General features: G+C 42.1%; 1 protein-coding gene across 2 annotated transcripts; it reads right to left on the reverse strand.

Annotated features, from left to right (window-relative positions):
* Nucleotides 1-234: 234 nt before the first annotated feature.
* Nucleotides 235-14377, reverse strand: TIMM17A (translocase of inner mitochondrial membrane 17A). Of its 2 annotated transcripts, none has more exons than XM_074977741.1 (6): nt 14302-14377; nt 11345-11444; nt 8751-8814; nt 6026-6154; nt 4542-4652; nt 235-1884 (listed from the first exon to the last, which is right to left on the reverse strand). In XM_074977741.1, exons 1-6 carry the CDS (start codon nt 14325-14327, stop codon nt 1814-1816), a joined length of 501 nt encoding a protein of 166 aa, XP_074833842.1. In that variant the 5' UTR covers nt 14328-14377; the 3' UTR covers nt 235-1813. The 2 variants fall into 2 exon arrangements, with proteins under 2 accessions (XP_074833842.1, XP_074833841.1); XM_074977740.1 differs by lacking the exon at nt 14302-14377 and adding an exon at nt 13779-14077.
* Nucleotides 14378-14608: the final 231 nt, after the last annotated feature.

The following is a 14608-nucleotide window of genomic DNA, read 5'->3' on the forward strand; positions in this document are numbered from 1 at the left end:
CCTAGAACAATAATTTACTTGAAGAAAAATCTTATGAGTTCATGACCTGAGCAATGCTAGGTAAATCTTCTAGTATTTATTATAAACTGTTTTGTTTCGGTTTTTTTCAGTTTGTACATGAGCATCACTAGATACATTATTTAAGATATATTGTCTGACATTCTTTTTTCTATTCAAGCAAGCATGATCACTTAACAAGTACCAAGCCACAAAGACGATATGGCTGACAACACATTGTGCCTAACGGAATATAGCATTTGTTCCAATCCTTTTAAATGACCCATTTCAAACAGAGAAGATAGATATATGCATTATGGATACCATGTATTTCATTTGCTTGTTCAAATGAGCTGTAAGCAACAGCCAAACCTAATTCCTACTAATGACAGGAAGAAACCCAGTGTGCATGCTACTATATTTTGAACAGTAACTAAAGTTTCAAAAAATGAGAATATTGCATCACAAAAAGTGAGCCTCTCATCCCCCCAACATACAGATATGGTGTCATTTTCATTATTGTGCTACCCATATACTAGTATGGTAAAATGGTTTTGTAAAAATAAAAGGTCTGAGGTCTCATCCTGTAACACACATCTATTGCGTCCTTGAGCAATGGAGTAAGGCAAACATTTCTGTGCATTATAAAATATGCAAATCAGTGAAGTTCTGCTTTAGTTCCTATGTTCAAAAACAAGAAAAATATCTTCTTTCCAACTGCATCTGAGGAATCAACAACTTTTTACGAATGCAAACAAAACTCATCAATACAGGACTTTCCTTCTAGTAACACTGAGGCTGTGGCTAGACTACGGAGAAAAGTCGTTTTTCTTTCAGGAGGGGTGTTTCTGAAATCTTCCTCTTGTCAGGCCACCCCTTCTTCCTCACAGAATGAGGTTTACAGGGATGGCAACAGAACAGATCTGCTTTTCCAGAAGTGTTCTTGGACATGGCAGACCTTTTCCAGGACATCTCCAATGTCCCAGAAAAGGGCTGTAGTCTCGCCATACCCTAGAGCAAGTGTGTCCAACCTGCGGCCGTGGACAGCTAGTAATGCGGCCCCACAAGCTCGTACACTTTTAACATTATTATGTGATTTATATACATTAACTATATTATATATTTTGTACGCGGCCCAAGACTATCTTCACTCAATGCGGCCGAGGCAAGCTAAAAGGTTGGACACCCATGCCCTAGAGTGAGGTTTCAGGGGGAACAGAGACCTTTTATAAGCAAGACATTTTACTTAAAATTGGTATTTAATTTGCGTGTCAAGAAATACTTCATGCAGCACAAAGGATAGTTATAAAAACATTACTTTTCGTTGGCTCAATAAACAACATACTCCCCAATATTCACCTCAGAAGTGTTGACTGGAACTCATGTAGATGAATGAATTTTCTTAAAATAAACTGAAATGCTCAGTATTGTGACCAATATGTGATATTGATTATGATAAATTGCAATAGTAATGGTTAATATAAGACTCCAGAGAAGTTTGCAAGGAAATTCATTCCTTTCCATAGCCAAAGTATTAGAGCATTCTGTTTGGTTGTCATCTTAAGCAATAATGTGCTATATCAGACATATCAACTGTACAACAATGGAATCCTATAATGAATAAATATATTTATGATCTTCTGTAAGTTCTCTGTATCTTTACAGTGAAAAAGTGCTAAGTGTCCTCTTGCCATAATTTGCACAAAAGAGGTCTACCATCCATTTCCAATGTAAAGTTTTAAAACATGCTACTTCCTGGTCTTCCAGATTTTGGAAAGTACAGCTCACATGTACAATATGAAACAGTTGAATGTAATCATTGATATTGCCTGTAATCTCCAAATGGGGAGGCCTGCAACTGGGAAGGATCATCTGAAAACTGAGGGCCTGTAAATTGGAAGAAAATAAAGGCAAAAGAAAGATCAGTAGAACAGTAATCCATGACAGGAGTACTAAAATACACTTTCAAAGTATCTGTTTATATAAATCCTTTCTGGATTAGCAGGACCAAGAATAAAGAAGGCTTTCCATGAACACAGTCTCTTCCACTCAGTGAAATCAAAGAGCTTTACCCACTAACAAATAAAGCCTCCCTACACGGGGAGATTAAGTGTTTTTATCCCCAATTTGCAGAAAAGGGACTTGTGACACAAAGATGAAAGATGTTCAGAATTACCAAATGATTTAGGAGCTTGACTTTCAATGTGAGTTAGGCACTTCACCCAATATTAGTCAGCCAGAGGAGCTGAATGACTACTACCAGGGAGCCCTGATTCCTAGGACTTGGGTCTGATGACTAGATGCACTGGACAGGTTCTTAATACTGTAAAAAAACAGCTGGCACTCCTTCACTGACAACTTCCCCGTGATTTACAAAACAATTCCAGATCAAAGAGAAAAACCAGGTAATTTGGAGTCACTAACAACTGCCACTGAATATGAATAATGCCACTGAACGTAAACTGAAATATTGATTCAGCAGGAATTAGTGGCCTATTTAATATAATATACCTAAGGGACTGTGATTTCACAGACTACATGGATATCATGAAGTTAGCCCCTCCCTGCTGAGGCTGCAGCTGTTTATTGTGGGTTAGCAGGCCAGCCCCATGCTGGAGGAGGACAAAGAGGTGATAGGCCACTCTTATCCCAGGGAATCGCAGAGGCAGCCTCACTACATCATATGCATGGTTCAGTCCAGACCAAGCCAGAGATTCAGCCAGGATACTGCATCTGCCTCCTATTCAATCGGCAGACAGAGGGGTGACTGATAATGCAATAATTAGGACCTTCAGCCTGGCCCATCCCACAGTGGGTCCCAGCAAGTCCAGGGCAGACAGTGTGCATGAACCATCCACCAACAGTAGCCAGTGCTAGTGCCACTTAGAACAAACTTAGGTGTGCAAGAGGACTGACCCCCCAGACTGCAGAACTGGGATGCAGGGATGGATTCCAGTCTTACTCTTTACCAGTTGGTGCTGCAGTGTCTCCCAAGGCTCTCTTTCTGTGGCTCCTAATCACCACGTTTCCAGTGATATTTCTCCACACCAGCTAGAAAGTAGCCTGGGCCAGAGCTGACAGCAAGGCAAGCTGGCTCCCAGATCCTGCCTCAGGACAGGCAGGGCTGGACAGCACCATATTGTGAAACACCCTCACTCTCTGATCTGCCCCCTTTCCTTACTCCCCAGGGCCAGATCAGGATGGGAATGACCTGGTAACTCCCTAGGAGCAACTGAGGCCTCAGCAGGTAGGTGGAAGAGGGTCACTTGCTTCTGTCTCCCTGTTATTGGGAAAAAATCTTTTGGCTGGCACTCTCATCACATAAAGTACAAACATTTATCCATGATGCTGCCATGATTTAAAAAAAAAATCCATGATTTTTCCAAGTACTTATCTATGCAACACTGACTTCATAGTCTGTGCTCCCTTTTTCCCCCACAACTATAACAATAAACTGGAGCAATTTTGTTTTATAGACCGTTACTGAGATCCAGTGTACCCTGCATGTACAACTGTTATTACACCCAAGCGGGGAAAGGTACCTGTGACTTAGTTACAAACACATCTACATCTACATCCACACACCAGCTATCACACTGTCATCTATTTACCTCAATACATTCTGGAAAAAATCTGGGCAGCTACCTTACGCTGCCTCATTAGAGGACAGAGCGCTCAGAGGAAATGCACAAAGAGGAGAACAAGCAACATAGGGTTGCTGCATTTTACACGCTCTGAATTAATGCCTGATCTCTTCTCCTCCCTTTGGAGCCCCAGATCTGATATACACCCCTTCTAGAGTTGAACACTATAATTGTACCTTCAAACCCTCAAAGCTGATCATGTTTCTGAACCTCCATACTGTCCGCTGAAAAAATTCTGAATTCTTCCAAAATCCTGTTTACTCCCTCCTGAGCTTGGATATTTCTCCACTCTCCATCCCACATATAACATTTGGAAAAAACAGATTTTTTTTTTATTCCTGCTCTTGGTTTAGGTATGCCATATAACAACCAAATACAGGGATTGTTCTAAGGCATCGCCACATTGTATTATTGCCGACAACACTAATCTCCATTTCTTATTTATTCAGTTATTCTGTTATTTATTCAGGGACCTGATGAAACTGACCAATTGCATCACAGAAGAGACTATTATGTGGAGGTGAAAAATCACTCAAGTAAATTTTGTCACAGATGTCTGTATGTACTGAGATCTGTTCTGCTGACTTGTCCATGTGAGAATTAAGGGGGCAGATGAGGGGACAAAAAAGTACAAATGTGATAAAGTTGTGGGAAGGAACGTAATAAAAGACAAATTAATTCCTATAATACTTATGTGACTTTTTAAAAATATAGACAAATTAAGAAAAACAATCCTAAACATATCCTAGAAAATTAAATTTCACTTTCCTAATATTTCAGTACTTGAAAAAGGAATTAGGCCATTTCATTTCCCATCAACTGTTACAACTGAATACTTGTATTTTGAGAGCATTATAAACATTTTAAAAGGTACTGTAACTTAAAGTGTAGAACATGTACCATTTGGAAATTGTGTAGAGGCAAATCTTGTTAACAGGATACCAGCTCCTTCAATTAAAGCTAGAAGTATTCCTCCCATAGCAGCTGACCCAACCATGGCAACTGGTCCATCTAAAAATGTCAGAATACAAAACAAATTGCTTTTCAAAACCCTGTTTTGTACAGGATTGACAAGTTATACATCACTTTAATACAAGTACCACCAATCCAGTGATCAGACTGTAAAGTAGACTTGCCAGTCATAAACATTACAAATAAACATATAATTACCACACATACTTTTCTATGGTGGAACAAGATAATATTGGTGCAGTTGAAAAGTACTGTCATTTCACTTTGTCTTCTCTAGTACCTTCCATCTGAATAGTTTAAAAACACCTCACAATGCCCTAGTTCATTATGTACTATTAATGGCATTGCAGTACTGTCTAGAGACATTAGTCACAGACAAGGATTCTATTGTGCAAGGTGCTATAATGTTATCCTCATTTTACATACGGAGAAATGAAAGCAGAGAGTATTTTGCTCAAATTTTATAATCAGCAGATCTTGACTCCTACTTCTGTGCTTTAATCACTATACAATGCTTCTTCATAGTATCGTCAGTAGCTAATTAAAAAACTCAAGCATGCGTTTAAGTCCATCCCTTTTCATGAAAGTGTCTAGTCTCCAGATTCGATGCTGCAATTAACAGATGGCTGTCCAAATTGGCATTCGTGGACATATTTAACTCAACTATTATCTGGATTAAAGATTATCTTTACCATTAATAGTAGATTACATAGAATATTAGTATTTATTGAAAAAAATGTATGTAGACTTACTATCTGTACCATAATACTGCCTATGCTTAATATCATCCACAAAAATTAGATCTTCAATAGCCACAAAAATCCCTTTGAACTATAAAGTTTTGTCAATGTTAGCACACAACAGAACATCGTTGAGAAGGTATAACTGCTTTACTTTCAATTTTCACACATAGAACTATTCAGGAGAGCATTAAGACTTTTGAGAATTCTTCCTCCATTGGGCCTAAATAGTAAAATGCAATTTTAAAAGTAAACTCTAATCCGCCATGTTAAAAAGATCTTTAAAATAACCATTCTGAATGTCATGGAGAGGTAGCTGTGTTAGTCTGTATCTTCACAAAACAAAAAAGCAACCTTGTAGTACTTTAAAGACTAACAACAATTATTTGTTGGGCGATGAGCTTTCATGGGACACACCCACTTCTTTAGATCTGGAAATTCTGAATGTGTTATGCTACTATTGATCGAACAGTCAAGACAATGGCAACACATGGGGGGGCAAGAGATAAAATGTTCAATATTTCTTTCTGAACCAATGGTATTGCAAAGTTCATAAAAGATTTCCAATTATCAGATTATCACTAAAATGTCTTGACAGGCAATAATTTGGATTTATAATTTCAAATATAAAGGATTTTCAATACCCATTATCCCCAGAATGCAGTTCCTTACTTCTAGAGGCTAATATGGCTCCAGTTAAGGCACCACTTGTGATTGAGTTCCATGGATCTTCTTTACCCCTCATTTTCACCATACTACAGTCAATCATGGAAAACAAACCACCCCATACTGCAAAGCTACCTGTTTTGGGGAAAAAAATAAAGCACACTGAGGCACACATTCTGGCCACATTATATAAATACAACCAAATTCACAAAAATTAGATTAAAGATTACATAAATTCAGGAACTAGTCTTACTCACCCAATGAAGTGGGTGATAATATTCACTGTTTTGTGTTGCACAAAAAACAACCTCCCAAATATCAGTAATTGTAAAGCAGTTTCCATCTTACTAACGTTGGTTTAACAATCAGAGAAACTTTAGCATTTAACTATAATTTAACAAGTTTTGCTTTTTCTACCAATGGAACCACTACAGCAGTGTAGGACTGGAAGGAATCTTAAAAGGTCTTCTAGTCTAGTCCTATGCACTCAAGGTTGAGTTAAGCATTATCTGGACTATCCCAGACAGATCTAACTTGCTCTTAATCATCTTCAGTGACAGATTCCAAAACCCCCTAGAACATTTATTTAATTGTTTAGCCATTCTGATAAGCAAGAAATGTTTCTTCATGTCCAATCTAAACTGACCTAGCTACAATTTAAGACCACTGCTTCTTGTCCTGTCCTCAGAGGTCATCTACTAAAGCCTCCCAAGATGAAGCAGAACCAAGTAAACCTAAATCATGCCAGACAGGGGTTTGTCTAATCTGTTTTTCAAACTTCCAGGGATGGGTATTCCACAACCTCCATTGGAAGCCTGGCCCAGTGCTTAGCTAGCCTTCAAGTTACAAAGTTGTTCCTAATATGTAACTAATTCTCCACTGCTGCAGACTAAGATCTTCTTGTCCTACCTTCAGTGGCCACTAAGAAGGGATCACTATTTTCTTTATGACAACATATGTGAAGACGTACAGTTCCCTCTCAGTCTTCTTTCCTCAAGACCAAATATACTTCACAAGTCCAGTTTTCTAACTCTCTTACTGTTGTGGCTCTCCTTTTGGACACACTCTAATTTACCCATATCTTTAAAGTGTGGTGACCAGAACTAGCTTTCCAGGTGAGGCCTCACCAGTGTTAAACAGAATAGGACAATTACCTCCTGTGTCTTACATACAACTCTCCTCTTAATACATACTACAGGTAGAACCTCTTCAGTCTGGCACCTGCAGGACCTGACTGTGCCAAATGAGAAAATTTGCTGGATCACAGGAGGTTGACATTGTCTAGCACATTACAACACTTCCACTGCTTACTGGGCTCTTAGAAGACATTTTGGGGTAAATTACAACTAAATAAACAGCAATAGAACATAGTCAGGAATGATGCCTGTAAACACACTTTACAGGACCACAGGAAACTGGGCCACACCCGTGATAAGTGATCATCTAGCTAACTAAAATCATGCTGGATTACACGCTGCCAGATGAGAGAGATCCGGATTAGAGAGGTTCAGCCTGAATAACAACTTCACAACTGCATCTCATTGGTGACTTGTATTCAATTTATGATGGACTGTAGCCTTCAGATCCTTTTCAGTAGCATTACCACCCAGTCAGTTATTTCTCATTTTGTTGAATTTCACCTTTTTGATTTCAGAACAATTCTCCAATTTATCAAGGAAATTTTGAATTATAATATTTTCCAAAGTGCTAGCAACCCCTCGCAGCTAGAAGTTATACACAAATTTTTAAGCACTCTCTCCACTCCATTTCCCAGTCATTAATGAATGGCAAGAAAAAGCATGGCATAAATGGACAAGACAAGAAGGCAACTACAGACAAGAAGGAAGTATTTGCAGCCATGAATCCTCTCCTCGAGTTAGGCACCTAAGCAACATCAATCCTTTCCAGCAAAAAGTTGGAGGAAGAGAAGGTTGCAGCAGCTATCCCCACATTCCCTATTGTTCTGAGGTCTATGTATCCACTCAAGAGGTGGAAGAAAGGTTCAAGTCCCTGCTCTGTCAGAGAGAAGAGGGGACTTAAATTCAGTCTCTCACTTCCCAAGCGAGTGCCCGTATTGCCAGGCTGTGGAGTATCCAGGGTTCCCATTCCTGTTAAAGCTGGTCATCTTAAATAATTAAGTATTCACTGGAATAGGGACTTGAACCTCACTTTCGTACACACTTGAGAAATTCCCTAATCACTGGGCTCTAGAGTCCCTCTTGCCTTCTCACTGGCCCAGTCCAGTAGGCTTGCCCTAAAGTGGCCTCTGAGCACTAGTACCACATCCTGCTTTAGGCTGGGGGCTGGACTATATGATCTCCTGAGGTGCCTTCCAGCCCTAGAATTCTATTGTTGGGCCTGGAGGCAAAATAGGTGCGAAAACACCTACTTTGGAAATCCCACTGGGGCTTAGGTATGAACGGGAAGTTACATGGATACGTATATTAGTGGCAGAAATGTAGGCATTGGAAGGGGTGGATGGCATCCAGGTGGGAGTTTTGAGGGTCTAAATTTTGGATGTCGGTGCCTCAAGTTACAGTCAGCTGTACTTGTAGGTCTAGTCCTTAGAGGTGAAGAGTTCTGAACCTCACTCAAAACTTCCTGAGCTATTCATTTCCCATGACTCTCTCTTTAAAAGTGGGGTGGATGTGTGTGGGGGGGGGGGGGGGGGGGGGAACAGTGGATACACAACAACAACAACTTAAGAATGAGTGTATAGAATTGTAATTACCTCCCAATTGTGGTGATCTAGACTTAATAGCTGTCAAACTTCCCCGCAGCCGGTGATTTACACCCTAAAATGACCAAAGATGACAAACACATTTAAGTTTTACAGCTAATTTAGTCTCACCATTTCAGACCCAGTAATAATTATACCTAAACATCTAGAAGCTCTCTCATTATAAGTCTGTTTTTGTCCGAAATTTATTTAAAAGACAGCCACTTCAGACCGTATTTTGCATTAACCAATAAAGTGGAATTGTTTTCAATCCCTGTAGTTATCAGTGCTTCCTAACATTTTTATTTTCAGTTAATATTTAATTTATAGTTATAACACCTGTACACTACACAAATTAGATTTTATATAATTTTCTGGTACAATTTAAAATTAATTGATGGACCACTCTCTTTTTTAAACCAAGAGACTAAATAATGTTTCTACCACATAAAAATAAACATGATATGATAGTATCTTACATTTACATACAGTAGAACTGCAGCATTGCAAATAGAGTTATGAATTGATCATTTTACCACACACCTAATTTGGAATTAAAAGAATACCATCAGGGAGCAGAGACAAGAAAGCAAATGCAATACAGTGCTGTGTTAAATGTAAACTGCTAAAAAGAGAAAGCAGCATTTTTCTTCTACATAGTAGAGTTTCAAAACTATATAAGTCAATTTTAAGTTCTAAACTTTTGAAAGAACAACCATAGTTTTCTTCCCAAGTTACAAAACCTCTCTTCCCCAGGTATTCATAATCCTAAGGTTCAACTGAAGTTCCTTTTCTCCTGAATGATCCCCAAATGCTTTACAAAATATATGTACAGAGAACCAATGAAATTGAGAATGGAAGCTTGTTGATAGGTAATTGCCACAGAACATTATGTACACAAGTGAACAAAGCAGATTTCATCCATAAATGCTAAGGAAACCTACTTTAAGGGAAACTTATTACATGTCTGTCTGAAAATATTATTGTTATAACTCCTAAAATTGCTATACTGCAAAAGGGATTGGTGACAATATTTCAGATTTTACTTTGTACATTTTAAAGCAGTTTTTTCTATAGTCAATTCTACTATTTCTCCTACAGACATTGTTTCTCTTCTGTAAACAATTCATTTTCCTCATTTTTATTATTTACCTCTTAGGTAAACTCCTACATGTTTCACTGTTGGAAGGAAGGGGAAACAAGGCTACCTTTAGCATATTTGCACCATGGTGGTGGATGTAATACACAGTAAACTCTTATATCAGGCATTCTATTATCCAGAACTCTTAAATAACATTTTAATTGTAAGTATATTTTAGTTACGTTTTCCATAAATACAGTATAGTGAGTAAATACAAATAAATACAGTATAAGGTTACAGTGTACAATATTTCTTTTGGTAAATAAAGTAATTTGCATACATTTTTGTTTGTTTCTTAATATCGAACCTTGTTTTACTTTTAGTGTTACACATGCTAGGTATGCCACTCTATTAACCAGAATATCTTAATATACAGCAACTTCCCAGACCGGGGGTTGCCAGTATGAAAGAATTTACAGTACCTTGACTTTGGCAAAGCTTTTGATAAGGTCTCCCACAGTATCCTTGCCAGAAAGTTAAAAAAGTATGGATTGGATAAATGGACTATAAAGTGGATAGAAAGCTGGTTAGATTGTTGGGCTCAACAGGTAGTGATTAACAGCTCTATATCTGGTTGGTGGATGGTATGAAGTAGAGAACCACAAGGGTTGGTTCTGGGGTTCGATTTGTTCAACATCTTTATTAATGACCTGGATGAGGGGTTGGATTGCACCCTCAGCAAAACAGGGGTTCACACACTGTAGGGTAGGAATAGGGTCTAGAGAGACCTAGACAAATTGGAGCACTGGGCCAAAAGAAATCTGATGAGGTTCAACAAGGATGAATGCAGAGTCCTACACTTAGGATGGAGGAATCCCAAGCGCCACTACAGGCTGGGAACTGACTGGATAAGCAGCAGTTCTGCAGAAAAGGATTGAGGATTACAGTGGATAAGAAGCTGGACATGAATCAACAGTGTGCCCTTGCAACCAGAGAGGCTAATGGGATATTAGGCTGTATTACTAGGAGCACTGCCAGCATTCCCCTTTACTGGACATTGGTGAGGCTGCAACTAGAATATTGCATGTAATTGTGGGCGCCCCATTACAGAAATGATGTGGACACATTGGAGAGGGTCCAGCAAAGGGTGACAAAAATGATTAGGGGGCTGAAACAAATTACTTATGAGAAGAGGCTGAGGGACTTGGGCTTATTTAGTCCACAGAAGAGAAGAATAAGGAGGGGTTTCATAGCATCCTTCAATTAGCACCTGAAGGGGGTTCCAAAGAGGATGGACAAAGGCTGTTCTTAGTAGTAACAGATGACAGAACAAAGAGCAATTGTCTTATGTTGTCTTGAGGTCCGGGAGGTCTAGGTTGGCTACTAGGAAAAACTATTTAACTGGGATGATTTAGTTGGGATTAGTCCTGCTTTCAAGCAGGGGGCTGGACTCGAGCTCCTGAAGTTTCTTCCAACTCTATGATTCTAAGATCTATTAAAAAAAAAAAACCACTATTTTACTCACCACTGGAGAATTCCTGAATCCTTTGATAGCTTGAAAGATGCCCCCACCTATGGCTCCCATTGTGAAGGCACCTCCACAGTCATCCACTATCCGCCAGGGGCTAAAGAGGAAAACAAACCAAAAATTAAAAAGTTGAAACCCAGGCTAATGATTATGAAAATTATCATTACTTCTCAATTATACATTAACTTTATCTACCTATGATCTCCAAAAATACTCACAAAACATACTTACGAAAATACTTACAATTATCTTACACATTATATAGAAACAGTGAGATAGCTGTGTTAGTCTATGTTCTATCAAACCAAAAAGGCAGTCCAGTAGCACTTTAAAGACTAACAAATTTATTAGGTGGTGAGCTTTCGTGGGACAGACCCACTTCTTCCGACCATAGCCATATCAGAACAGACTCAATATTTAAGGCACAGAGAACCAAAAACTGTTATCAAGGTAGACAAATCAGAAAAAGTGTAATTAAAGTGGGCAAATCAGAAGAGCAGAGGGGTGGTAGGAGAGGCAGGTAAGTCAAGAGTCAGATAAAGCAAAGTATGTAAGAGTCCTTATAATGGCCCAGGTAATTGCCATCTTGATTCAAACCACGGGATACTTCTAGTAATCTCAGGCAAGTCACTTAATAGACACATGGAATAAGTAGTTTTCCTCCCCACCCTTTCCCCCCACCTTCCTAGCTGATTTGTCAGTTTTCATTTCTATCTCTGTTATATATTTGTTGTACCAGTTCATTTACAGCACTATTTCCAGGTCTGAAGAAGTGGGTCTGCCCCATGAAAGCTCATCATCTAATAAATTATTTTGCTACTCTTTAAAGTGCTACCTGACTACTTTTTTTTGTTTTACAAAATGCTAAGATTTTCTGGCAATTCCTGTACAAAATTAATGCCATCTTGGCCATGTCTACACGAGCCCCAAACTTCGAAATGGCCACGCAAATGGCCATTTCGAAGTTTACTAATGAAGCGCTGAAATGCATATTCAGCGCTTCATTAGCATGCGGGCGGCCACGGCACTTCGAAATTGACACGCCTCGCCGCCGCGCAGCTCGTCCCGACGGGGCTCCTTTTCGAAAGGACCCCGCCTACTCCGAAGTCCCCTTATTCCCATGAGCTGATGGGAATAAGGGGACTTCGAAGTAGGCGGGGTCCTTTCGAAAAGGAGCCCCGTCGGGACGAGCTGCGCGGCGGCGAGGCGTGTCAATTTCGAAGTGCCGCGGCCGCCCGCATGCTAATGAAGCGCTGAATATGCATTTCAGCGCTTCATTAGTAAACTTCGAAATGGCCATTTGCGTGGCCATTTCGAAGTTTGGGGCTCGTGCAGATGTGGCCTTTGTTTGTTAAAAGACTGCCAACTACAATATCTGTCACATCTAGCTTACTCACCTCCCCATCAACAACACATTTACATACAGCAAACTTCTGCATATCCAATCTAATTGTGACCAAAGCAAGATCAGATAACATAAAATTCAGATAATCGGGTGAATGGGCAAAGATATTTAAAGTGATATTTTAAACCAGATGGCCCCTCTTGGGAAAGAATGGATGTCTGTGTCCAAATTTCAGAGAATACTACCATAGAGGTGCTGGACTTCAATTTCTTGCCTAGTAGCCTAAATCTGGCCTTCAGGACCCTTCTCCTATTTCACTAGTACTTGTATCAAAATCATCAGCTCCTCCCCAGCACTACACAGAAGCATCTCTAGGTGTCTTGAGAGATCCACAACCTTTGCACCAGACAGGCGAGTCACTATGCATTTCTCCCAATCACTGTATACTCAGCTAAAAGATCAAATCCCCCACAACTATTACTTGTCTCTTTCTAATAACTAGAATTCCCTCTCTTTGAGGGAGATTCTCAGTGCACAAGGATACCACCACATCCTCTGGAAGGCAGGCCCCAACTGCAGAATCCCTTCCTTTTGCTTCAGTTGCATGTTCTCCTTCCTGAAACTTCCATCTTTCTCACCAGCACAGAGGCCGTGTGACAGGAAGAGAGCCCATTCTACAGTGTCCCGGAAAGTTTCATTTATGTACCTCTTTGTCTCCCTTAGCTCCTCCAGCTGGTCCACACGACAAACTGGGACAGCCACCCCAGACCCCAAATTCTGGGGGGCCCAGCAGTGGCCATCCCAATTGTGCTGGGGATGGGAAGGATGGAGGGTTAGCTGAGGGTCAGGTGGAAGAGACAACCGGGGTTACCTCCCCTCACCCTGCATTCACCACAAAGACCATGGGAGTGGCCAGCTGCTTTGCCCAACTGGACCACGTTCCCAGGCCTCTGTGCCTCACTTTTGTCACCCCTCCAGTTCCTGCCACCTATGGAAAAGTCAAGTACAGGCAGGCAGGGGAAGGGGAGACTCCTGCAGCTTCCACCACCCGACCCTCGGCCCCAAGTAATCCCCAGGCTCTGTTACCTGGAGGGAACGGGTAAGGGACCAGTGCGGAGGAGACTTGCTTCAGGGACCGCACCTGGGATATTGGGGGGGGGGGGGCAGGCCCAGGCCGGGCCTAACCAGGAGCTCCTTTCACCACATGCCATTTATCTACACCCCTTCCGCGCACTGGGTGCGGTGACCGGGACTGCGGCCTCCCTTTGCGCAACCCCCAAGGGCAGGCCCTTTCCCGCCCCCTCCCCACGGCGGGCTCAGCGCAGCGCCGAGTAGCCGGGGCAGGAGGCGGCGGCGGCCGGCACAAGCCGGGCTCGGCAGGCGGTGTGACGCGCGCAGCTGCACAGCGTACGCCGGCTAGCACCGCCCTACCCAGCGCCCCTCGCGTCTCCCGGGCGGCGGGGCCAGCGGGAGCCCTGCCTCAGGAGGCCGCCCGGCTGCGGCGGCCCCGCGCTGTGGGGCGGCCTGGCGCTGGGTGCAGAACCAGGCTCCCCCCGCCCCCCGCCGCGACATGGAACCCGCCAACGGCCGCCGCGCGCCCCAGGCTCACCACGGCTCGCGCGCGTACTCCTCCATCCCCGCTCCGCCCGGCGGTGTCCCTCCACGGCCGCCAGCTGCCTGCGTCACAGGAGGGCGGGGCACCTCCCGCTGACCCTGAAACGCCGCAGCAGCATTGGCTCCTGGCCCGGCGCGCTGGCCAATGGCGTTCACGGGGGGGCGGGGCGGCGCGTTCGCATTGGTGGGGAGCAAGACGCGACCGCCACCCTGACCAGTGGCTCCTTCGCGGGTCACCACGAGGAGGTCCCGGTCCCATCCCCTCGGTAACGCGTGGAGCCTCCTCTCCGCCGCAGCTCCCC

The sequence above is a fragment of the Carettochelys insculpta genome, chromosome 26, assembly GCF_033958435.1.
Source record: "Carettochelys insculpta isolate YL-2023 chromosome 26, ASM3395843v1, whole genome shotgun sequence".
Taxonomy (NCBI): domain Eukaryota; kingdom Metazoa; phylum Chordata; order Testudines; family Carettochelyidae; genus Carettochelys; species Carettochelys insculpta.